This window comes from Talaromyces amestolkiae (genome assembly GCF_001896365.1).
Source record: "Talaromyces amestolkiae strain CIB chromosome Unknown scaffold9.1, whole genome shotgun sequence".
Taxonomy (NCBI): Eukaryota; Fungi; Ascomycota; class Eurotiomycetes; order Eurotiales; family Trichocomaceae; genus Talaromyces; species Talaromyces amestolkiae.
Genome location: NW_024468045.1, coordinates 231322 through 253250, shown reverse-complemented (window position 1 = coordinate 253250; position 21929 = coordinate 231322). Strand labels below are relative to the sequence as shown.

The following is a 21929-nucleotide window of genomic DNA, read 5'->3' as shown; positions in this document are numbered from 1 at the left end:
CGCTCTTAAGATACTAAGCTCTTTCTGGTGGATTAATTATCAAGAGGATGATGACGAACTATGCAGATTTACTGGGTCGAGAGGAGCAATAGACGTAGGCTGAATAGGAATTATGTAGAACTGCTGGAGACCTCTGGTTGGGCTCAGGGCATCTCCAGACTCGAGTGAATGATGATGATGAGTCGTTTTTGTCCTACTGGACTTGATCTACTATTACGATATTTATTTGGGTTCCGGTGCGACTGAGAACAGCATAGAAATGAATGTCCATGATAAGTAACAGTTCCTCTGATCAGTCCCGACGCCCTCATGCAAAGACTATAATACATACAATTGCAGAAATATGATGTGGACGCTGCGTTGACCTAAATATGAATAAATATCTATACTATACATGAAACCCGTAATACTCATGCAAAGGAAGAATCGAAGTAATAGTACAAAAGCCTTGAACCCGAACGTAGGCCTAATCTAAAAACTGGCCATCTCAATATAAGTACTGATAAAGTTCAACTTCTTCCCTTCATCAGTATTCATAATCCGGCGAAATTCATCATAACTCAGCTTTGCGCCGCCACCGCGAGCAAGGACCTCGCGTTCTCCTTCGTCTAGAGTTGCCCAGTATGCGAGTTGGCGACGAGTAGGTTTTGGCGGTGGCGCAGGAGTAGCTCGTTTGTGTGATGGAGGAAGTCTAGGGGATTGATGCACTGGAGAGCCGGTGGATGGGGTAGGTTTGAGAACAGGGGAGAATTTGGGTGCTGTTGCTTCTGCTCGGTTGGAGTTGTCTGGTTGTGGGACGGGAAACATTGTTGAGTTGTCGAGGCGAAGGTGGAGAGACGAGGCGGCGGCTGCTGCAGGGCTGGGTATAGGTGCTTCGTTTGGTCGGTTTTGAGGGAGTGTTGGATCTATTTGTTCGACTTGTTCGAATTCTTCGATATCCTCCGTCTCTTCAACTTCTTCTGCTTCTTCGGGTTCCTCAATTTCCGAAGGTCCGTCAACAGTGGCTTCCGCTTCAGCAGCATCAATCACAGTGTAACCAGAGGCATCTAGTAGTTCCTCCAAACTGGCACCCTCATAGTACTTCACGTACTCCAAGTCGCCAGGGAGAAATGTTTCTGGGCCATTCCTTTCTCCGCGTTTGCTCGGGTCTTTGAACCTCTCTATTTCGGCGGCCCATCGAATACGGTCGTCGCGAGTCCTACGGAGCTCCATCACGAGATCCTCCTTGGCCTTGAACAAGACATCCAGGAGCTCATTCATTCCTTCTTTGGTTGCTTGATAAAGAATTTCCTTGCCAATGTCCCTCTCCGGTTCAGGGACCTCGAATCCGCCCCACCGCTCGCCGACTGAGGTGGAGCCGTTCGACCGCACATCGTAATCGTCATCTTCAAAGCGCACTTTTGAAGAAGAGCGTGACCTCAGAGACGGAGGTCGTGAAGACTGCTCCGGATAGATAGATTGATCCTCAGACTCATTCTCATCAGTGTCTTCTTCGAACCCTTCTGGGGCTGTGGCCCCATCTTCTTCGTCTGTGTAAAACTGGCGACGGCGCCAACGCTCATGAATTGCTCTGCTTCGAGCTTCCTCGGCAGTAGAACGTGTAGCGTCGTCTTCTTCATCCTCGGTGTCTTCATTGTCATCTTCCTCCGCAGTCGCTTCAGGTTGGGCTTGGTCGCCTTCCACTTCGACCTGGGCTTCACCCTCAACGTCCACACCACCAGATACCGAAGAAGCAGGGGATACATCAGTAGGGATTCTGGGTAGATCTTGCCTTTGTCTGAATTGTCGGCGAACAGCAGCATCGGCTACAGCAGTATACGGATCACCGTGATCCATACCATCAGGTCGCAAAACACCCACGCCATCCACGACCACCATGTCACCTTCGAGGTTGGTGCGCTTTCCTTCTCCAGTTCTGGGAGTCTCTGCGTTACCGAAATTACCACTGAATGCCGAACTGATAGGACGTGTACCCAGAACTATGTCGCGTGCAGCGGTTCCATCACCGGGGCCAAAATCTTCCTCCCAAGCTTGTACCAAATCAGCACTCAACTCTTTGATAAGTGCATAATAGGCACGGAACATGCGCAAGAAGTCCTTTCTCTCTATGAAGCCATCGCCATCAACATCATAACCTTTGAAGATCCGACACATCTTTTCGTCTATTGCTTTGTTGTTGAAACTGGCAATGCCCTTGGCAAACTCCTCGAAGCCAATGAGATTGTCCCCATTGGTATCATAGAATGCAAACATGCGATCAAATATTAAACTCGGTGGCGGAGGTCGAGAAGATGTATTCGGAATGAAACAGCGATCGAAAGTCTTGCGGTCAATAGCCATGCCTAATCTATTAGGGTCTGCAGGCCATGTGGTATTAGCCAGACACCGGTACTGGTCCCACAATGCGTCGAGCTCCGTGTTTTCAAATGTTGTTTCCTTTGCTAACCGACGAGCCAATACTGGTGGCAGATTCTTCGGAAGGTTCTCGGGTTTACCAGGATACCACACCGGCCGTCCTTGACGTGGTATGCCCATGTACGGTGCCGGAATGCGAACTTTGAGGAATATATGGGTCTTGTTATGTACCTGCTGAGCTTCGCAATTCTCACATAGATCAAAATCAACGCAATTGTCGCATCGATATCGGATCCCTTGGATCGGCATCATACCGCAATTATTGCAGGTTACGCCACGGTGTATGTAGCCATCTTTCTTTGCCTGATCTTCCGCAATATGATACAAGAGATTAAGCAGATTCTGGCCCTCGCGAGCTGGTTCTCCGTCTGCGTTATCGTTGCGCCAGGAAAAGACACTTTCCGTCTCGCCAGCATCTTCCACGATTGGGTTCACTTCTTCAGGCTCTTGAGCTGGCGTATTCGCAGACAACGTAACTCTAGTACCCAGCTGGCGCCGAACACGCAAAGCCTCACCGAATGCGGGGTCTGCATTAAAATTCTCAAGCGCTCGTTGGATTCCAGCATGCGAGATGCCACGCTGACTTAATTCCCGCGTCAGATACTCTCGCTCCGCCGAGCCCTCTGGTATCGTATGACTAGGCGGGAAGTCAAGAGCGAAGAATGACTCCAGAAAAGTATCTTCCATCATATCCCGCATTCGTTCCGCGTGCGATTCCGGCATTCCAACCTCTGCCATGAGTTGATTGCGCGTGACGAGTAACGAGGGGAGTAGACCACTTTCCACCATCCGCCCATCCTCCGTTTCAATTCTGAACGTTCCGTATGCTCCATTCTCTCTCTCAAGCTGTTCCAGATGTGCTATTGCCCTGGAAGACGGGGTGTCGGTCACGTCGGTGGGAACATTTTCTCGACGATTACGACGGAGGACGGCACCTCGACGTTGAAGCTGGGCAGGGCTGCTGGTCGTAGCGGTTGTGTGGGAGTGGTAGTAGAATATGCCGCCTAGTAATGCAACGCCTGCAGCTGCGAAGAGCGCAGGTCGGTATCGGGAGTATTCGTCTAGCATCACACTGACCGCCAGAGACGATGGGTTCGATTTCTATATGGCGTCCACATGGATATCAAGTATTGAATTATAGAGATGATCGATCTTATAACGGTGCGGGCATGTCAGCGCAAGATAGGCGAAGACTTGAAATTCAACTGTAAGAATTAGCTTCGGCCATAAAACAAGAGGTGTATTAATCACCTTGCGACCTCGAGATCAAGCTAGATAGCTAGTTGAATAAGTAGCAATTATTTTCTGATAGATAAATCAAGCACTAGACCAGACGAATCAGGTTGATCCAAATGCTAGGTTGATTAATGTGGAGGTGTTGTTTGTGAAGCTCATGAACAATCCGCCGCACGGAAAGTGCTCTACCTAAGCTCCGAACGCACTATTCCAAATTCGGAATTACTATATTTGTGTCTGGATCAGCAATATTTGCAAATCGATACATCAGTTATTCTATCTAGAATATATATTGACGAAAAAAGTTCATTCTTTGTACATGCAGTCTATATATATAAAGATATGTAACATGGATATGGATCGTCTATACGAAGCACGACACCCCGAACTTGCTTTGCGGTTCGTCGAGTATAATTTTTGGTATCAACTGCCCTTTCACTTCAGAGCTTTGTCTCCTTGATGAAAAACGCACTAACAAGTGCAAAGAGCGTAATACCCATCTGAACAGCAAACGTTATGTTCGTAGACCAACCATAGGCTCTACGAACGACGGCTTGTACATCAATGGGCAAGGTCTTGATAAAGTCGAGAGATTGCCGTACACCATCCACAATGCGATCAATATCCTTGCTGCCGTGGAGAACAAGTTGGAGTCTGTCACGGAGGAGTTGTTGTTCGACGGTAGATGCGAGTGAGAGACCAAGCACGCTACCGAGGGAGCGGAAGAGATATGAGCAGGCGGTCACGACCGCTTGGTCTTCTGAGGAGGCATTTGAGACTATTTTTTGCGGTTAGTAGTTTCTCCTTGCCTAGTATGCAATCTACGGCTACTTACTAAGTCCGATCAATGTTGTAGTGACGCCTATTCCGTTTCCGAAGGCAGATATCATAGCTCCCACAATCATCACCTGATATGCATCGGCAACGGCACCAGAAAAGAGGAATAGAACGAGTGAGCCAGCGAGTAAAAGCGCATATCCAAAGATAGTGAGCCCGTAGTACGTTCCAGTCCGCTTCATCAAGTATCCAGCAGCCAATGAMCCCGACACACCAAGAATAATTTGCGGTAAAAGTCGCACTCCAGCTACACTAGCCGAAACTCCATTCACAGCTTGAAAGTAAAGCGGAATATAGAAAATAGTACCCATGAAACCCGCAAAACTGAAGAAATTGCACGCATAACACGCAAGTAGGTTTTGGTCGAAGATGAGGTGGCCAGGCGCAAATGGCTCGGATGCGACGTAGTTCTCAATCAGGATGAAGGCCACGAACAAGACTACCGAAACGATCACAGAGACATAGGTCTCCGGAATGGTCCAAGAGACGTTGCTTCCTCTATCAAGACCGACAGAGATGCCCAAGACGGCTCCGACGAGAACGGTGGCGCCGAGGAAGTCGATGCGTTTGAGCTTTGCAATCCAGTCTCCTGAGTCGGGGCCAGGGACGTGCAGTAAGAAAGTGACAAATAGGAATGCTAGGAGACAGATGGGCGCCTGCACAATGAATGCCCTGAACGGATTATCAGCAACCTAAGTCTTGGCAGTCGGATACTTTGACTTACCAGCGCCAGCCGATGTAGTCAGCCAATATACCACCTAAGTTCTCGTCAGTATCTCTAATATGTACAGTCTGCCAGAAATTCCTACCTAGCGGTGCACCAATTCCCGATCCAGTGGCGTATATGATGTTGATTATCCCCTGCCATAGGCCTCTATCACGCAAAGGCACTATGTCACTTATGAGAATGCTGACAACAGTCGTCATACCTCCACCCCCAATTCCTTGATAAACCTAGTATGATATTAGTATCCTCCTGTTCCCGGCAGGTAGAAGATCAGAGTATCGTACCCTCGCAGCAATTAACTGATTAATATCCTGCGCCAACCCGCAGAACAAACTTCCCGTCCCAAAGACGGTATAGGCAAATAGCAAACATGCCTTGCGCCCAAAGATATTACACAGTTTGCCGTACAATGGCTGAAAAGAAGTCAAGGTCAGAAAATACGAAGTCGCAATCCAACTTGTCAAGTTGAGGGCCTTTAGATCGCTGCCGATTTTCCCGTAGCTTGCGACGATGATAGTTTGGTCGGCTGCTGCTAGGAAGACCTGGTCGATCATCAATAAATTATGCAATACTCAGGATATTCGAGAGGGACTTACACCAATTGAGATAGCAGGAAGAATATACCTCAATTGCGTAGAAGTAGACGAAGGACCCTTTTGCGCTCCATTTTCCTGCAGAGAATCGTTGGAGACTTGCTCTGGATCTGTGGTGCCATTGGTGTGAGTTTCGTCGCGCAACAGGGGCGTATTCTCAGTTGGATGTGTTTCTGCAGCGGCCATCTTTGCTGCTGAAGATTAAATGACTTTCGGACAAATCCCGACGCTGTGCTCCTGTTTGCTGTGTATATAAATTTCCGAACGAGAGATCTAGGCACATAGTTGTGCAATTGACTGCGTTGGTGGGATGATATGTCACTTACTCGGGCCAATATATTACGAGTGAAAAGCAGCCATGACACAGAAGAAGAAGAAATAAAGTCCCAATCTTGCATCTGCATCGACTAGACTCACTAGTTAATTAATCCAGCTTGCGCAAGCTGATAGCGAAATTATTAATCGGCCAAAGAGATAAAGCTGGCCAATTATGGGGGAGGATTTTAGGGCCCCTCGGCAAGTCGGCATTCTCCGCGAGCGTGTCCATAAAGATTCAGTTGTGAATATTCAAGGCATTTGTTGATCAATCGACGTTCTGATCTGGCTAGGTGAAGTACAGTACATACAATATACATAATGAGAAGTAGTAGGGCATAAAATAAGGGTATTCAACAATTAGAGTCGTAATATTTGCTAGCGCTATGCAATCAGAACCAACCGCAGTCGCTATCATGCAGGTACGTATATAATTCTGCTATTTTTGCATCATCATCATCATCATCGTCATCATGCTGCCTGAGCAGCCTCCGGCATTGGAACAGGACCACCGGGGGAGTCCGGGAAACGTGCCGTCAAGACTTCGACGCCGTCCTCAGTCACAAGAAGGGTGTGTTCAAACTGCGCAGACAAAGAGCCATCCGCCGTAACACTGGTCCAGTCATCCGGCCAGGTCTTATCCTTGTGTGTGCCAATGTTAATCATGGGCTCAATGGTAAAACACATTCCGGGTTTGGCAGCTCCGACCGTCTTGTTCTTGGCGTAGTGAGGAATATTCGGTGCGCAGTGGAAGAGTTGGTTGATCCCATGGCCACAGTAGCTCTTTACAACACTGCAGTTGCGCGCCTTGGCGTGTTTCTCAATGACATTCCCAGGGTCTCGGAATAGCATGCCAGGCTTGACAAGCTCAATCGACTGCTCCAGACATTCTCGGGCTGTTTCCACCACTCTGACGGCATCTGGGTTCGCTTTTGCCTTATCGCCGACGTAGTAGGTTTCATTCAAATCACCGTGGAATCCGCCGTGGTACAGAGTCACGTCAATGTTTACAATATCGCCGTCCTGTAGCGGTCGCTGATCGGGGATACCGTGACAGATGGTTTCGTTTACTGAAGTGCAGACGGATTTCGGGAAATGTACGTAGTTGAGGGGGGAGGGGTATGACTATAGTAACCAAGTCAGCTTCGGTCAAACCAGAGAAAGGGAATTCGTACATCACGTTCAAGGCATGCCTTGTGGACGACCTCATCAATGTAATCCGTTGTAACGCCCGGCTTGATTTCTGCTGCAGCAATATCCAACACTTCTCTAGCCAAACGGCACACTTTCCTCATGCCTTCTTGCTCTTCCTTATTCAAAATCGTAATATTATGTCGACCGACAAACTTCTGCTCGGATCGTGGAATACCATCTCCGGCATAATCGGGGTGCGTAATGGACTCTGGAACGGCTCGGCGTGGTGAAAGGGGATACACTGGCCGAAGGGAGCCGGTAAAAGGAAACGTCGGGAAGGGATTGTATTGACCGGTAGCTGGATCTGGTTCAGAAACGACCTTGGGAGGGAACAAATTGCTGAGGATATTACTCTTGGTTTTGTGGGCTGTCTTGTGCGAGGCCTGATAATTGATGATTTAGCTCGGGGTACAGGGATGAGGAATTGTCACACCAGGATATGTGCGTACCCAACTACGCTTGAAGCAGTCTTGTGAGCAGAAGAAGCTATCGGTGCCCATCTTCAAGCAGGTCGGACACTGTAAGGTTCCCGCATCGTTGGCGCACTCGAGGCCAATGCATTTGCGCGGCGCGACGGCTGCCATGGTGATAATTCCGGGATAGGCGATGGAGATACGGGAGTGAGAGGCGACAAAAGGCAAATTGGACAGAATGCGGTGCAACGTTTGTTGTGCGTTGCTGTCGTTCTGCGATAATCATAAGGTGGACGGTGGTAAAAATGGATAAAAAGATCTGCTGCGGCTTTGGCTCCGGTGGGGAGCGTTTGCCCGATTAGATAAGCTCTGGCGGGGAGTCACCCAGACAATATAGTTATACTTCGACGTCCCGCGCCTCTCCGGAATATTCTCTTTTTCTGACCGTATTACTCTACAATTTGACTTGAAAACTGCCAATGCGTACATAGCATACAGGTAACATGGCAGCTCCTACACGCCAAAAGGTAGTCATAGTGGGCGCCGGACCCGTCGGATCATTGGCCGCTCTCTATGCAGCCTCCCGCGGCGATGATGTCGAGGTTTATGAGCTGCGTGCTGGTAGGCTTCTTCCGCTATGCTCTTCAAGGTGTAAATGCTGATACGAACACATACAGATCTTCGCGATCCCACCACTGTCCCTCTGAACTTTACAAAATCAATCAACTTAGCTCTCTCAGAACGCGGCATCCACTCCATGCACCTTTCCGGCCGCGAGGATGTTGTACATAAGATCATGAGCCAAGCGATACCCATGCATGGTCGAATGATCCACGGCAGAGACCTGACGGGGAATCTGTGGCAGGCTGCTCAAGCCTACGATGTCCACGGACAGGTACGTGCACATGCAATTGACAAGGCAGAGCATCGTGCTGACAAGTTAGGCCATCAACTCGATCGACAGGGCAACCCTAAACAATGCACTTCTCGACGAACTCGAGAAAACACCCAATGTGAAATTATTCTTCAACCACAAACTCACTGGAGCCGACTTCCACTCGCGCAAGGCCTGGTTTGAGCGCCGCATACCCGAAGATGAGCACAAGCCAGATCATCCGCATCCAGATGAAGCCGCAGTCGACTTTGACCGAGCACCCGAAGTCGAGGTAGCATTCGACTTTCTCATCGGTGCTGACGGTGCGCATTCTGCGTCGAGATATCATATGATGAAATATTCGCGAGTGGACTATCAACAAGAGTACATTGACACGCTATGGTGCGAATTCCGAATCGAGCCTACTGAAGAGGGCGACTTTAAGATATCGCCTCATCACTTGCACATCTGGCCTGGCACGGAATTTATGTTTATTGCACTCCCGTCTCCAGACAAGTCATTTACATGCACACTTTTTGCACCGGCGGACCACTATGCTCGTCTCGGAAACACGCCCGAAGCATTGTGCGCGTCGTTTCAACAATACTTTCCCGGCGTGTCTCCCGAGTTGATCTCGCCGGAGGACCTATACCGACAATTCACCACCAACCAACATCTTCCACTAATCAGCATCAAATGTAAACCTCACCACTACAATTCCAGCGTCGTCATAATCGGCGACGCAGCACATGCCGTCCTCCCATTCTACGGTCAAGGCCTAAACGCTGGCATGGAAGACGTTCGAGTTTTGTTCGAGATTCTCGATTCCCACGGCGTATACGACGCCTCCCACGACGCAGATTCTAGAGACGTGGCTCGCAACGAGGCCTTTGAGACCTACACCAAAACACGAGTTGCAGACGCACACGCCATCAACGAGTTATCCAAAGGTAACTTCATCGAAATGCGCGCCGGTGTCAATTCACGCTTGTACAAGTTCCGCAAATTTATCGAAGAGAATCTTGATCGCTACATGCCGCAGCTGGGTTGGCGCACGCAATACTCGCGCGTCAGTTTCAGTAATATGCGCTACTCAGAGATTATGAGGGCCGTTGAGAGACAGCGTCTACTTCTCACTACCACTTTTGGCACGGCGGCTGTCGTGGCGGCTGTCGTGGGACTTGCTATTGGAGGCAAGGCCATGTTGAAGCACCCAGTCCACTTTAATTTGCATCGAGCTGTAGGATATTTTCGGTGATCGTCCTGAATAAATAGAAAGTGGTGGATTGCAGGTTTCGATTCACCATATTGTTACATGTACTATATTACCATATAAAAGTTCTCMTCTTTTTTGATCTTTATATTTGGATTTGTAAGAATGATGTGTGGTATTCAATGACTAATGATGATAGAACGCTCTCAGTTCAAGGAAACAAAATGAAACATTCGCATACATATCTGAGACATAAAACAGATTGCTAACAAATCGGCCGTCGCACCCCTGGCTTAGGGTCACGAGCAAACTAACCAATCTTCTTCTCAATCCTCTTCAAAAACCCATTCACTTTACTATCCATCCGTCCCAATCCAGACTCAATCTTCGTCCCCCTCGCCGACGATTTGGAGTTGTGAGAAGAGTGTTTCGATCCCTTTAGTTCCGCTTCAGTGGGGATATAGATGTGATTGTGAATGTCGTATTCGGTGCTCATGGCGCCGTATTGCTGCTGGACGGGTTGGGAGTAGGAGTAGTTCGAGTAGCCGCCTGCTATGGCAACGCGTGGGTCTTCCGGGGGTGATGCCGTGGGGTCTTGAGTATTGGTCTGAGTCCGAGATTGGGATTGGAGGTAGTCTGCGTATTGCGGATGGTGCGGGTGGTGCGGGTGTTGGTGAGCAATAGAGGCATGTTGTTGCGGGTTGAAGGAATCCTGTGAGAAGAGATGCGCGTTCGGGTTTTGCGGTGGTGCTGCAAAGGTCATGCCGCCTGCTTGGGTGGGCGGTGGACTGGCTACGGGAACGGCGGTGTAACTTGGTGGTCCTAATCCAGCGCTGGGAGGCGGGGAAGTATATCCATATTGTGCTAGAGAAGGATTTGCGTACGCCTGCGGGTGAGAGAAGCTACCAGCAGCAGCATGTCCCGGAAGATACTGTTGAGTTTCGTCCGCCACAGCAGCTGCGACGAGACCAGTACCATCTGCGGCGTCCTCTGGTGGAGGAGTTTCTTCCCTATGTTTGATGGGTTCCGGAGCTGCAGGAGCAGCTGGATTATATGCCAAAGGGGTGAAGTCTGCCTTAGCTGGTTGCGTGGCAGCAGGCTGAGGCTCTGTGCGGGAATCTCGAGTCTTGCCGTTCTGGTAAGCGGGATCTGTAATCGCTACATTTTCCAACTTTTCCACAACCCGGCTCACTGCGGGCTCTGGAGCAGTCTGAGGCTGTTGGGCCTGGCGGTCGGTCTCCAGTTGCTGAGGCGGGAGAACCCGCGCAGCTGCATCCAAGAGTTGATCCGCGTCTTCCACAGTCCAGAAATATATATCCAAAGTATGCAGTCGATAATTGTGTTTACTCTGATCCCTCGGATCCGTAAACGGAAGACGCCATGCGTCCTGATTTCCGACCGGGCTATGCGCCGAAACAGGTGAATTCCCGACTTGCGAACCAACGGTCACAGTTACCAATGTCGGAAATCTAGTCGAATGGACCATGTGAACATGATCCAGAGCTACCACCACAACTTAGTCTGATATACTCGAGCAACATGTTTGTATGTGGTAGCTAACCTCCTTGAAAAGCATCTTGATCGTTTGTACCTGGATTATTCGCAATCTCTAGTCTGGCGCTACCCCGCGCTGCATCGTGGTATACGTAGAGATAGGAGCCTTTATCGAAGCGGTGATAGGTGGGGTTTGGCGTTGGGTTCGTGAAGTAGTAATGGACGTCGACGAAGCTGCGACATGTTAGGTCCTATGCCTTCTCGCAATAAACATGCCTGCACTTACAGCGTCAGTAAACGGTCTTCACCTGGAAATGGCGGCATGGCGCAGTTAGATCAGTAAGTGTTCGCAAGTGACAACAAAAAAGACAGTTCAAATTGCAAAGCACAAAGTGGCTTTACATATATACATTCAAGTCGCCTGAAGGGAGTAGCGGAGCAGACGAGAGACACTTACCTGCGAATCAGTAGCATTACTTCCATCCCGGTAGCACGATTGGGCAGCGTGAGGGGAGTGAGCGGCTAAGGAAGCATGCTGGATGGACGACGAGGCTGCTGCCAATGTGATTTGCTTAAGCTTAAATGACGCTAATAATGCCGGCGCTTGGAGGGTCCCGTGATTGCGGGCTGCTGATTGGGCAATGGATGTTGGCTGTTGTCGGGCCGGCCTAACACTTTTTCCGCGAACTCCGGCCGTACCTGGAGAAAAAACACCATCAAGACATACAGATCAGTGAATACGGAGCTCTCTTCATTTACATCGCCGTTATTGCTGTACTTTGTCAATGTGAGCCATACACCTGTTCCTGCAAAGATTGATTATATCTCCAGCTACAGCAATACTGACACTCGTCTAACAGCTTCAATCACATCTACCACCACTCATATCGTCCGCAACTTCGACACAAGGCCACCGGCCTAAATACTCACCATGTCCCTCTCACAACTCGCACACGTGTGCTCTCACCTCAACAACGTCACCAAAGCTCGTCTGGGCCTCACATCTATCGTCGACACAAAAATGCACCGCAGCCTAATCCTCGCCATGCAACAACAAGGTCTAATCGGCAGCATCGTCCGGGGCGGCCGCTCACCTCCTCCTCCTCATCTCCTTCTCGGCCAACCCACCGCAACATCCGCCACTGATGCTGCCACCGCAGCAGCAAGCGGCGTAATTGAAACCGAACCTGTCACACAAGCCAACGTCGCGTCAAGACGGCTCTGGCTGGGCCTGAAATACTGGCAAAGCGAGCCCGTGCTCGGTAAAATCACACCGGTTAGCAAACCTACAAGACGAATCATTATGGATCTCCCGGCTTTGCGTAGAGTCATTCGCGGGTCAAGAAGTGGTACCGTCGAGGGATTGCGGTCGCCGGGCGAGTGTCTCTTTTTGGCTACGGATCGGGGCATATTAGAGGCCAGACAGTGCGTTGAGAAGAAGATTGGTGGTGTGGTTTTGTGTCGGATTGAGTAGATTGTACTATATCTGCTGAAAATACGTGAGACGTATCTTTGTTGGGGTTTCGTCTCTTTCTGCATCGATGAGGAGTTTGGTTCGTTCTTTTTGTAGAAGTCTTACGTTTGCGACTTCTGATTTCAGAGTTTATATTTATATACCTCGCACTGTATTCTATGTATAATATACAATTTCCTGAATCGGATCTCTTTCCACTACTACACACATCCAATTGAATGGTTTAAAGATTGGAGAATTACTATTGTCTATATGCACTATATACATGTATACCTAGGTATACTTTTATCAAGTCGGTCAATAATCTAAAGTTTATATTGCTTCATCATGCAGGCTAGATCTTGGCCGTCAAACTGACACCCACCAACCTCACCCTCAAAAACGCCATCCCCGTCGTCGCAATCGCAAAACACACTCCCGAAAACACCGCAACAAACGTATAACTCCCATTATCCGCCGCCAGTATCGCTCCAGCCACGGGCGCTCCAATCAACGCACCAATCGACGTAAAAGCCATAAACACACCCATCCTAAATCCGATCTCGTGCATGGGTGAGATGGTAGCAATCAGACTGGGTCCCAAACCGATTACACCGCCAGAACTGAAGCCGAAAAAGGCGGCGAAACAGATTAGCGCGGCGTTGTTGTGGCCGGGGAGCCAGAGGGCGAGGACCAGGATGGCGGAGAGACCGGACATAATGGTCATGACGTTGAAGCGGCCGGATTTGTCGGCGATGTAGTTGGGAAGGGTTCGGCCGATGAGACTGCATGGATTAGCAAAAGACTGTAAAAGGAATAGACAGGAGGTAAATACCTAGCACCGTTCAAAATCGGGACAAGGCCCCAAGCCAAGTACGTGCTCATGCCATATCTGATGGCATCAGTGACAATATAATTGAAGGGGATGAGCATCGCCACTACAAATTATCAGTCTCTGTCCTCTTTCCCTACAGAGCTAAGAGGAAAACTTACAGAACATAAAGAATTCTGAAGCACACAACACCAAAAAGTTGAAGTCTTTCAACGGCGCAATGTATTGCATAATGTGAAAGGGGCGAGGTTTATGTGGCAGAGCCGAGCTGATACATGTATTCGCGATGACGAGCATGCCCAGGATCAGGAATGCGCAAATTCGCATTGTCCAGCCGAAGCCGACTTGGGGCAGGAGGTGTTGCACCATCAGGGGGAAGATGACGCCTCCGAGAGAAGAGCCTGCTACACTGAGGCCGGCGGCGACACCGCGGCGTTTGCGGAAGTATGTTTGTGGCTATATATCAGTTAGCTAGGAATCTACAATATTAGATTTAGGGCAAAGGGGGAAGAGGGGCGTACAGCTGAGAGTGCCGGAGTAAAGATAAAACTTGCGCCGATACCAGAGACGACGGATTGACTGAGAAAGAATTGATAGTAGTCCTTACACAGACTGGTCATCATAAGACCAAAGACATGCGCAACCGATCCTGCGAACAGCGGGACCCGGGGACCGTAGCTATCGAATATCTTGCCTGCCACAGGAGCCATGGCCAACATGAAGAAAACTTCCCTCGTCAGCTCCTCCCATATTCAAAAATGAAGAAAAGGGGAGGCGGAAAGGCGTACATTGCACCGACGTAATCCATGAAACAGTCGAACTCGAATACTCCTTCAGCTGATTCGATTGATACTCATCCTGAAACAAGCCAATACAATTCGTCCAGCCAAAGGATGTGAACAAAGCGGCGGAAGCTCCGAGAACAGATAACCAGGCCTTTGTGCCACCTTCCGGTGCTTCTGGAGGTGCGGCAGCAGCAGGAGGTTGCGCTTCTTCGGACTTTTGCAGGTCGTCGTTTTTGTCGATGGCGTCTTGTGGAACCTGGTGTTTCTCGAGGCTTTCGAGGTCGACCTCTGTGTGGCTTTGGGTATCTGTGTTGTCTGCCATGATGGGTTGCGTAGTCGTATACCTAATATAAATGAGTGTTACTCAGATATCAAAGCAAAATACATGGTACAAAGCGATGAAACTAGGAAATTTGCAGAATTTAAAATAAATCATTACTAAATGAAAGTCTACACAGCTACTTGATTTACTTACCTTAGCTACTCGATTTGCTTCCCCGACTCAAGAAAAGCGCGTTATCTCCGTCCACAACTGGCCGAAAGCTGAGTTCAGCTGCGCGACGTTGTTTTTGAGCTAGACTGCTGGGGTTTAGCAGGCTCGCGAAAATCGGATTTATGCTGGCTTTACTGCTCCGAGCTTGTTATGTCCGCTGTTACGTACTTACTGCTGGCTCCATATGGCGGGAGATCTTCAAAGAACAACTTAATAAAGACTAACAAGGACACTGTTGAAAATGGCCTATTCGCTCGGATGTAATAACAGCCCTAACTTTACCCCTTGTGGAAGTGCCGACCGTTTACTCCGATATGCCCGAGAACAGCCAAGACGGCGCCGACTGCTGTATTCGGTTAGCGTTGCGCGCTTCTTGTGCAATGCTGTCAGCCATTCAGGCTCATCTCGTCAATCAGATGCTAATTATCTGATGCACTGCTGAAGTCTGAAGAATTAATATTAAGAAGAAGAAGGACGATAGTGGTACGGAGCTCTGATCCACCTGAGTGAAGGTCAGCGTGTCTGGCACTTATTGGAGACTTCGGAGTCTTTGTCGAGGCAGTTGGAGTCAGCATTATATTCCTTGACTTTCATAACTCATGGCAATCTATCAATCTTTTAAACAGTGGTTGATCTGGTGTAAATTGGACGACGAGACGTACATACAATTTGGTTCGCTGACTCGTTACAATATCGTTTGCTAATCCACCATCAAGCTAATTCTTTCTCTTCGTTCTACATACATTCTACTTACAACAGGATTCATGATGAATTCCCTGCAGAGATGCAAACCAATTAGGGTTATGGAAGCATTCAGGCGTCAAGGTGTCGAGGCCTCAAGGCATCAAACGTCATGATCTATGACGAACACAATCAGGCAACCACCTTCCTCTTTTATTACTTGAAGGATCCGACCTCCTTCAAATTATCTCTCCAACGCTGAGAAGACCCAACAGCATAGACCCTTGAACAATGGCTAAGACTGGGTTCAACAATCTGCCTCTCGAGACAGTCATCCAGATATTCACCTCCGTTGACAATGACATGGACCGTCTCTGCCTCGCCCTGACATGCCGTTCTCTACTAAACTTTCTCGACAAGAGCAAGGCTCTACAAAGCTCACCCAGATACAGAGGATTCAAAAACATGTCAATCCTCCAAACCGGCAAACTGGAATCTGAGCGGTGGACACTTCTTCGCAAACTCGAGGATTCAAGATGGAGGTGCTGTTTTGGCTGTTTCAAGCTCCATCCAGCCGAAGAATTTTCTGGTCGGGACCTCGTGACGGGCAGTGACAAACGGATGTGTGTTTGTGGACCGCTAGTCGGCACCGTTTGCCTATGTCCCTGTATGGAGATTACGTTTCGAGACAAAATCAAATTGGTGAAGCTGCTTTCAGCAAAACCGGAACGGCAAGACCAGAAACAAAAACAAAATACTTCGAAGACAACGGGTTCAGATTTGAAAGATCTAACAAAGCTTTACACAAATGCTCTTACTTGCCCAAACCGACAGAGACAGACCCATTCAGGACTGCCAGGGCTGGACTCAGCTGCCAGGTGGAACTCTTTCTTGAAAAAGACGGGAACTTGATGGCAGAGACCAGATACGAAATAACCAGCAACGAGAGTCCATCTCAGTACCTCCTCAATCACGACTTGTTGATATGCCCGCATCGACGACTTATCAGCCAAATTTACCAGATCCAACGAGCTCACAACGCGCCTGGTCCTACACGCAAGTCAGTGACGGAGATGAAAATTAATGGGACGTGGTGGAAAAGGTCGCAGTATTCGATCGAGTGTTCAAATTGCACGACTACTATCTGTGAACCAGAATGGACTTTTCAAAAACGGAAGACTGCAAATACAGTCCAAACAGAGAATGTCTTTATTTTTGAAACGAAGAGATGTCTCGGAAAAGCTACGGAACAGGCTGATAAGGTATGGTATCAACAGACTGAGAATAGCAGGCCATGAGGAGAACTTGTCCTGTTTCTCTGTCTTGTCATTATCAATCAAAAGTCCTTCTACTATTATTTTCTAACCAACACTCTCTATACCCACAGGATCATCCCCTCTAACCCCTCTCCACCACTCACTTTGTCTCGCCAGCTCTCCTTCCTCCCCACCCAATAAACTCCAATACTTCCTCAGGAACCACTCCTTTGCCTCCCAACTCCGAGAATCCCACGGCGTACCGGTAGATATATACCCTGTATTTTCCTCTCTATCTCTTTTACCCGCCGGACCCGCATTACCCCAACATACTAACCCCGCAAGCACATCCTGGAAAAACTCATCCTCATCAATCCGGTCTTGCTGTAAAATGTAATTCTTGCGCAGTGTTGGGAAAGGTAAAATGTCAATTTGCGGATGATGCTTGATAGTGATTTGTTCCCTGCCAGGTCTGAGATCTGGTTTGAGTGTGCGGAAGATTTGTTGCACTGTGTTTATCATCATATTGTTCCTTGCTATATCATCCTTCTCCGGGTAGTCTATAACGCTGAAGCGGTAGAAGGGCGAGAGGCTTTCATCAGCGCAGATGATTTCTTCTGTCATACCGACGTGTAGTCCCAGATCTACGAGGGCGGATAGTGTGCAAATTGTGTCGAGGCGGAGATTATTCTGATACGGATCTGTTGTCGTGATCAAAGTAGAAGGCGGTGCTTTAAATCTGAGAACCCTAATCTCGTCGAAACTGAATGGATCAGGTCCTTGGGTTTTAACTTGGAAGTGTGCATTCAGACAGCCGCAATTTATGGTCGTGGTCCAACGTGAATTGTGGCTGGKGCCATGGTTGTGTTTTATGCGGATCAAGAGGCGTGGGTCGACTGCTATTGTAGTATCCCATGTATTTGATCCTGAGCATGTGGTCTTTATTGCGTCTGATGTGTTTAGCCTGGAGGTTGATTGGTCTGGACCACCAATCACAAAATTCCATATCCCCGATGTCAATGATACACCATCTTCAAGCGAGATAGTGTCCCTCAGATCCAAGGTAGAGGGGAGCTCCTTGGGTTGATCACCTGAATAAGAACATTCATGCGAAGTCAGTCCACATGTAGAAGAACTATTGTCATGTTCTGCTGAATGATCCGGTCTAGTTTGAATTGCAGAAGTGCTGACGGTTACGGCTGTGTCTGCAGTCATAGTATCCCATGGCACAGCAATCGCGGCAAACGCCTCGAGCTGATCAAGTCGTTGGCGCAATTTTGCTCCTGAACAGAGAAATTAGTCGAGCTTTCTTCACGGTACTATTTGGTTCTTGAATCCGTCGAATGCTTACGATACTTTCTTTGAGCCTGGATATTCTGTTGCCGTCTCTTCTCCAGGTCTCGACGTACTGGTTGTTTGCGTTTTTCTGTTGTTATATTCTTATCAGATCGGGTTTGCGGTGGCATGTCTGATAAAAAGACAGTCAAGGCTCGATATCTTCGTAGTTGTGTTGTATCCGGATTTTACAGACTACAAAAAGTCAAAGAGAACCCAGTTGGTACAAAGTACAGCTCATTCGCCAGATTTAGCCAGGTGGCAAAAGCTGACAACCGGATGACCGACTAGGATAAAGGAGAGTCTTAATTAAAAGACATATGCATCGCGATCTGTAGACAAACATATGTGCAAGATTCAGATTGAGTACATATCAATAGTAACCACCGTAACTCCATGGCGCTAAGTCCAACCAGGTAAATATGTGACCCGTTCTCCGCCGAATTCGGCCGAAGCGCGGAGATCAACAAGTAGACAGGCAACCCCCTCATAAACTGACTTCGAAAAACGTTTGTGGCCGTAAAAATCTCCTCTAACGGTCTCTGAAAAAATGTCAAGCGAATTACCTGGCGAGCCTCGGCGGAAAAGGGTCCGCAAGGGTACGAAAAGTTGCTGGGAGTGTAAGGCTTCCAGGTCCACATCCGCAACCAGGCGTGAGATTGACATTGAGAAAACAGGCAAACGAAGAAAGGTCAAATGCATTCCATCGAAAGACGTATCGGTGTGTGCTAGCTGCCTCGAGAGGAGCATCTTGTGCCTCAGCCAGGAATATGCAGACGAACCATCACTACAACATGACAGCGAATTGCCGTTGACCCAACGCATAGCAAGGGTCGAATCCTTACTGGAAACCTTACTAGAGCGTATGACGCAGAGCCAAGCAGGTCAATTGACCACCCCATCCGTCCTATCGAAGTCAAATGAATGGCAACCTCTGTCTCAATCGCTGTATAATGAATATGAATCACAGGGCGAGGTTGGCTGCCCGATAGGAAGACATGAGGCTCTACGTCAAAAATTAGCTGCACTTTTGCTTCAATTTCATCAAGATGACGTCGACTTTTTGCTTGCTTCGAGTCATGGATGGTGGCTTATACAGCAGCATATAACACCTTATTCATTTAGCGCAAACGAGAGTGACTTTGAAGAACCGTTCAACATCGCAGCTATCTCAAAGCTCCCTCCGATACCAATCACCAGGACACTTCTTTGTCTCGCAGTTTGTATTCAGCAATTATCTCCCGAAATGAATACACGGAACTTTCGGAGCAAAGCGCCGCTTCAAGAGATGATGCGGAGCATCATGGACTTTGTCGTCCAAAATGTCACCTCGGATGATAGTCTGACTGGAAGTGTTCAAGGTATTGAATGTCTTGCTCTTCAGGCTATATATGAGGTCAATGCTGGCAATCTGCGACGATCATGGGTAACGTTCCGTAAAGCCATCACAATAGCTCACCTTCAAGGCCTGCATAATATGACTGTCAACTCTTCACCAGAAGAGCGAAACGTGATGGAGATAAAACAGCATCATCTATGGTATCATATTGCGAGAGGAGTATTTACTGTTACATGATTTTTGGTGACCCCGGCTAAGATCTACTAGGAGCGCTACTTGTCAACTTTACTCGGCCTACCGTCCAGTACGGGCTCAGCGGCCTTCCCAGCAGATGATGACGACTCCTGGCTTTCGGCGGAAAACGTGTATCACAAACATCTATACTACATATCTGGTCTTATCCTCTTGCGTAACCAGAGCGATGGCACTCATACATTTTCCACAAGTCAGCGAATCGGAGAGCAGCTAATGTCGTTTGCGGAGAAAATGCCTCCAGCTTGGTGGGAAGTGCCCACAAGCATACCCAAAACTCGCTCAAAAGAAGCATTTGCACAGTTCGAGCGCGTTATGTGTCAGATCTGGCATTTCCAACTAGAGATGCTTGTGTATCTGCCCTTTATGCTACGCGCAGCAACTGATCGACGGTACGAGCATTCACACATATCTTGCATGAATGCCAGTCGCAATCTCATCAAGAGATGGATTTCGATACGTGAAAGTAACACTACAATCCTCTATTCCAATCTTCTTGAATTCGAAGCTTTCATAGCAGCAACAACTTTGCTGTTAGGGATTCTAGCTTCGCCGAAAAGTGCAAGTCCAGACGTTCTGAAAGAACGGTGCGATGACTCTCAGCTCGTCCAGACGGTTGTTGAGCATCTTGAAAGACTCAAACGGCAGGGCGCCGGGATGTCTGTTGGTAACCAGAGTATTGATGTGATTCGCACACTCCAACAATTCGTACATAGTCGAACTATTCCCAACAGATTGCGTCTCGAAGTCCCGTTCTTTGGTATTATTATGATTGCAAACAACGGTGCTGTGCAGCCTCTTGAGGGTGAGAGAATTTTTGGGGCGAATCCGAGCAGGGACTCTTCTTTGTCGCGGACTTTGCAAACTACCATGCCTTTACCAAACTTTGAAACAAGTTCAGTGTCAAATTTAACACCTGATTCTGGTTTCCAGCTCCGGGATACGGTTATAACTAAGGAAAGCTATTCTTTATTTGGAATGGGGGATAATGAGCCTGCACTGCAGGCTACTGGTGGTCATTTTCAACTCCCTGAGGCGCCAGGGATGCAGGATATTTTTGACTCCACTGAATGGTTGTTTCAAGAAAGCGATATCATATACTTTAACAGCTTGATGGACACGGACTTGGAGGGCAATTGGACATTCTAGAGCTTTTAAAGATATAAAGATTAAAAGTTTAACCTCGAGGTTTGGCATGATGCGTGGTCTCTGTATACATAACCTATTCCGTAGATTTTATGGCACTAGATTTCTAGCCCATTTACTATTTACCAGAAAAGTTCCGGAATTTTTCTATTGGGGCCATATAGTATCGATCAGCTAACCCTTTTCGATTTGGCCAGATGCTGGATACAAAAAATCGGCCGAATTGACCGAACCATATGCGGACATGCGGCGGAATTGAAGCAACTTTGAAGGGTCTCCTTCTTAACAACGAAGCCCTAGAGGAATATAAAATCCCGTCATCTGCACTTGGAAGACTTCCTTTTTTTTTCCAAGACACAAAACAAACATTCTCCCTCCTGCATCCTTTTCAGAAACCTGTCCAGCAAGTCATAAACCAAGTCTAGAGCATCATGGCTATAATCAAACAAGACACCACGAATATCCTCGCCGCTGCCGAGAAATTTATTCACTCCTATGCAGTCGACCTCAGTTCACCCTCTTTCAAAACATCATCTGAACGTGCCGCAAAAATGGCTACCTACTACCTTCCGACCGTCGTCTCCCTTGTCAACGGAAGCATCACCGAAATTTCCGGACCAGCAGAATTCGGAGCCATTATCCGTACAGCTCTGGACGCATTGGGGGACCTTCCTGAAGTTACAGGACACAAAGTTGACGCTGTCAGCGTGAACAGTGCAATCATCTGGCTTTCGTTGCGGATTAAGGGGGTGGAGATGTCGAATGTCTATTTCTTTAGAAAGATGGAGGACGGTGCTGAGGGTTTTGAGGGCGGTATTTTTGATGGTGAATCGTGGTTGTTGGGTCAACTTGGAAAGCTGTAGTGCAGATGTAACAGGAATATATTTCAATTTGTGAGGTCAGCATCTACCATAGATGTCAATAAATTAACTGGTACTTTTCTGTTTCATTCTTATTTTCCTCACCCTGATCATTATGACTGCGCTTTCTCATTTATCTTTTATGTTTCAAAAATGGAACCTCAGTATGATAGACCATACCAAAAT

At 48.1% G+C, this 21929-nt stretch overlaps 9 protein-coding genes across 9 annotated transcripts; 4 read left to right on the top strand and 5 right to left on the bottom strand.

Annotated features, from left to right (window-relative positions):
• Nucleotides 1-471: 471 nt before the first annotated feature.
• BHQ10_005128 (uncharacterized protein) lies at nt 472-3483 on the bottom strand (the record flags this gene model as incomplete). Its single annotated transcript, XM_040877570.1, has 1 exon — nt 472-3483. The coding sequence occupies one exon, from the start codon at nt 3481-3483 to the stop codon at nt 472-474; it is 3012 nt and encodes a 1003-aa protein (XP_040733632.1).
• Nucleotides 3484-4091: 608 nt separating this feature from the next.
• On the bottom strand, nt 4092-5994 carry BHQ10_005127 (uncharacterized protein; the record flags this gene model as incomplete). The annotated part of the gene is made up of 6 exons (XM_040877569.1): nt 4092-4429; nt 4487-5160; nt 5213-5246; nt 5298-5442; nt 5500-5757; nt 5812-5994. The coding sequence occupies 6 exons, from the start codon at nt 5992-5994 to the stop codon at nt 4092-4094; spliced, it is 1632 nt and encodes a 543-aa protein (XP_040733631.1).
• Nucleotides 5995-6594: 600 nt separating this feature from the next.
• Nucleotides 6595-7901, bottom strand: BHQ10_005126 (uncharacterized protein; the record flags this gene model as incomplete). Its single annotated transcript, XM_040877568.1, has 3 exons — nt 6595-7248; nt 7299-7700; nt 7767-7901. The coding sequence occupies 3 exons, from the start codon at nt 7899-7901 to the stop codon at nt 6595-6597; spliced, it is 1191 nt and encodes a 396-aa protein (XP_040733630.1).
• A 332-nt stretch (nt 7902-8233) lies between these two features.
• Nucleotides 8234-9862, top strand: BHQ10_005125 (uncharacterized protein; the record flags this gene model as incomplete). The annotated part of the gene is made up of 3 exons (XM_040877567.1): nt 8234-8351; nt 8408-8625; nt 8675-9862. 3 exons carry the CDS (start codon nt 8234-8236, stop codon nt 9860-9862), a joined length of 1524 nt encoding a protein of 507 aa, XP_040733629.1.
• Nucleotides 9863-10127: 265 nt separating this feature from the next.
• BHQ10_005124 (uncharacterized protein) lies at nt 10128-11635 on the bottom strand (the record flags this gene model as incomplete). Its single annotated transcript, XM_040877566.1, has 3 exons — nt 10128-11320; nt 11379-11545; nt 11598-11635. 3 exons carry the CDS (start codon nt 11633-11635, stop codon nt 10128-10130), a joined length of 1398 nt encoding a protein of 465 aa, XP_040733628.1.
• A 607-nt stretch (nt 11636-12242) lies between these two features.
• BHQ10_005123 (uncharacterized protein) lies at nt 12243-12785 on the top strand (the record flags this gene model as incomplete). The annotated part of the gene is made up of 1 exon (XM_040877565.1): nt 12243-12785. One exon carries the CDS (start codon nt 12243-12245, stop codon nt 12783-12785), a length of 543 nt encoding a protein of 180 aa, XP_040733627.1.
• A 334-nt stretch (nt 12786-13119) lies between these two features.
• BHQ10_005122 (uncharacterized protein) lies at nt 13120-14703 on the bottom strand (the record flags this gene model as incomplete). Its single annotated transcript, XM_040877564.1, has 5 exons — nt 13120-13549; nt 13600-13702; nt 13758-14052; nt 14118-14323; nt 14385-14703. 5 exons carry the CDS (start codon nt 14701-14703, stop codon nt 13120-13122), a joined length of 1353 nt encoding a protein of 450 aa, XP_040733626.1.
• Nucleotides 14704-19392: 4689 nt separating this feature from the next.
• Nucleotides 19393-20886, top strand: BHQ10_005121 (uncharacterized protein; the record flags this gene model as incomplete). The annotated part of the gene is made up of 2 exons (XM_040877563.1): nt 19393-19704; nt 19753-20886. The coding sequence occupies 2 exons, from the start codon at nt 19393-19395 to the stop codon at nt 20884-20886; spliced, it is 1446 nt and encodes a 481-aa protein (XP_040733625.1).
• A 428-nt stretch (nt 20887-21314) lies between these two features.
• BHQ10_005120 (uncharacterized protein) lies at nt 21315-21746 on the top strand (the record flags this gene model as incomplete). The annotated part of the gene is made up of 1 exon (XM_040877562.1): nt 21315-21746. One exon carries the CDS (start codon nt 21315-21317, stop codon nt 21744-21746), a length of 432 nt encoding a protein of 143 aa, XP_040733624.1.
• Between the last annotated feature and the right edge of the window lie 183 nt (nt 21747-21929).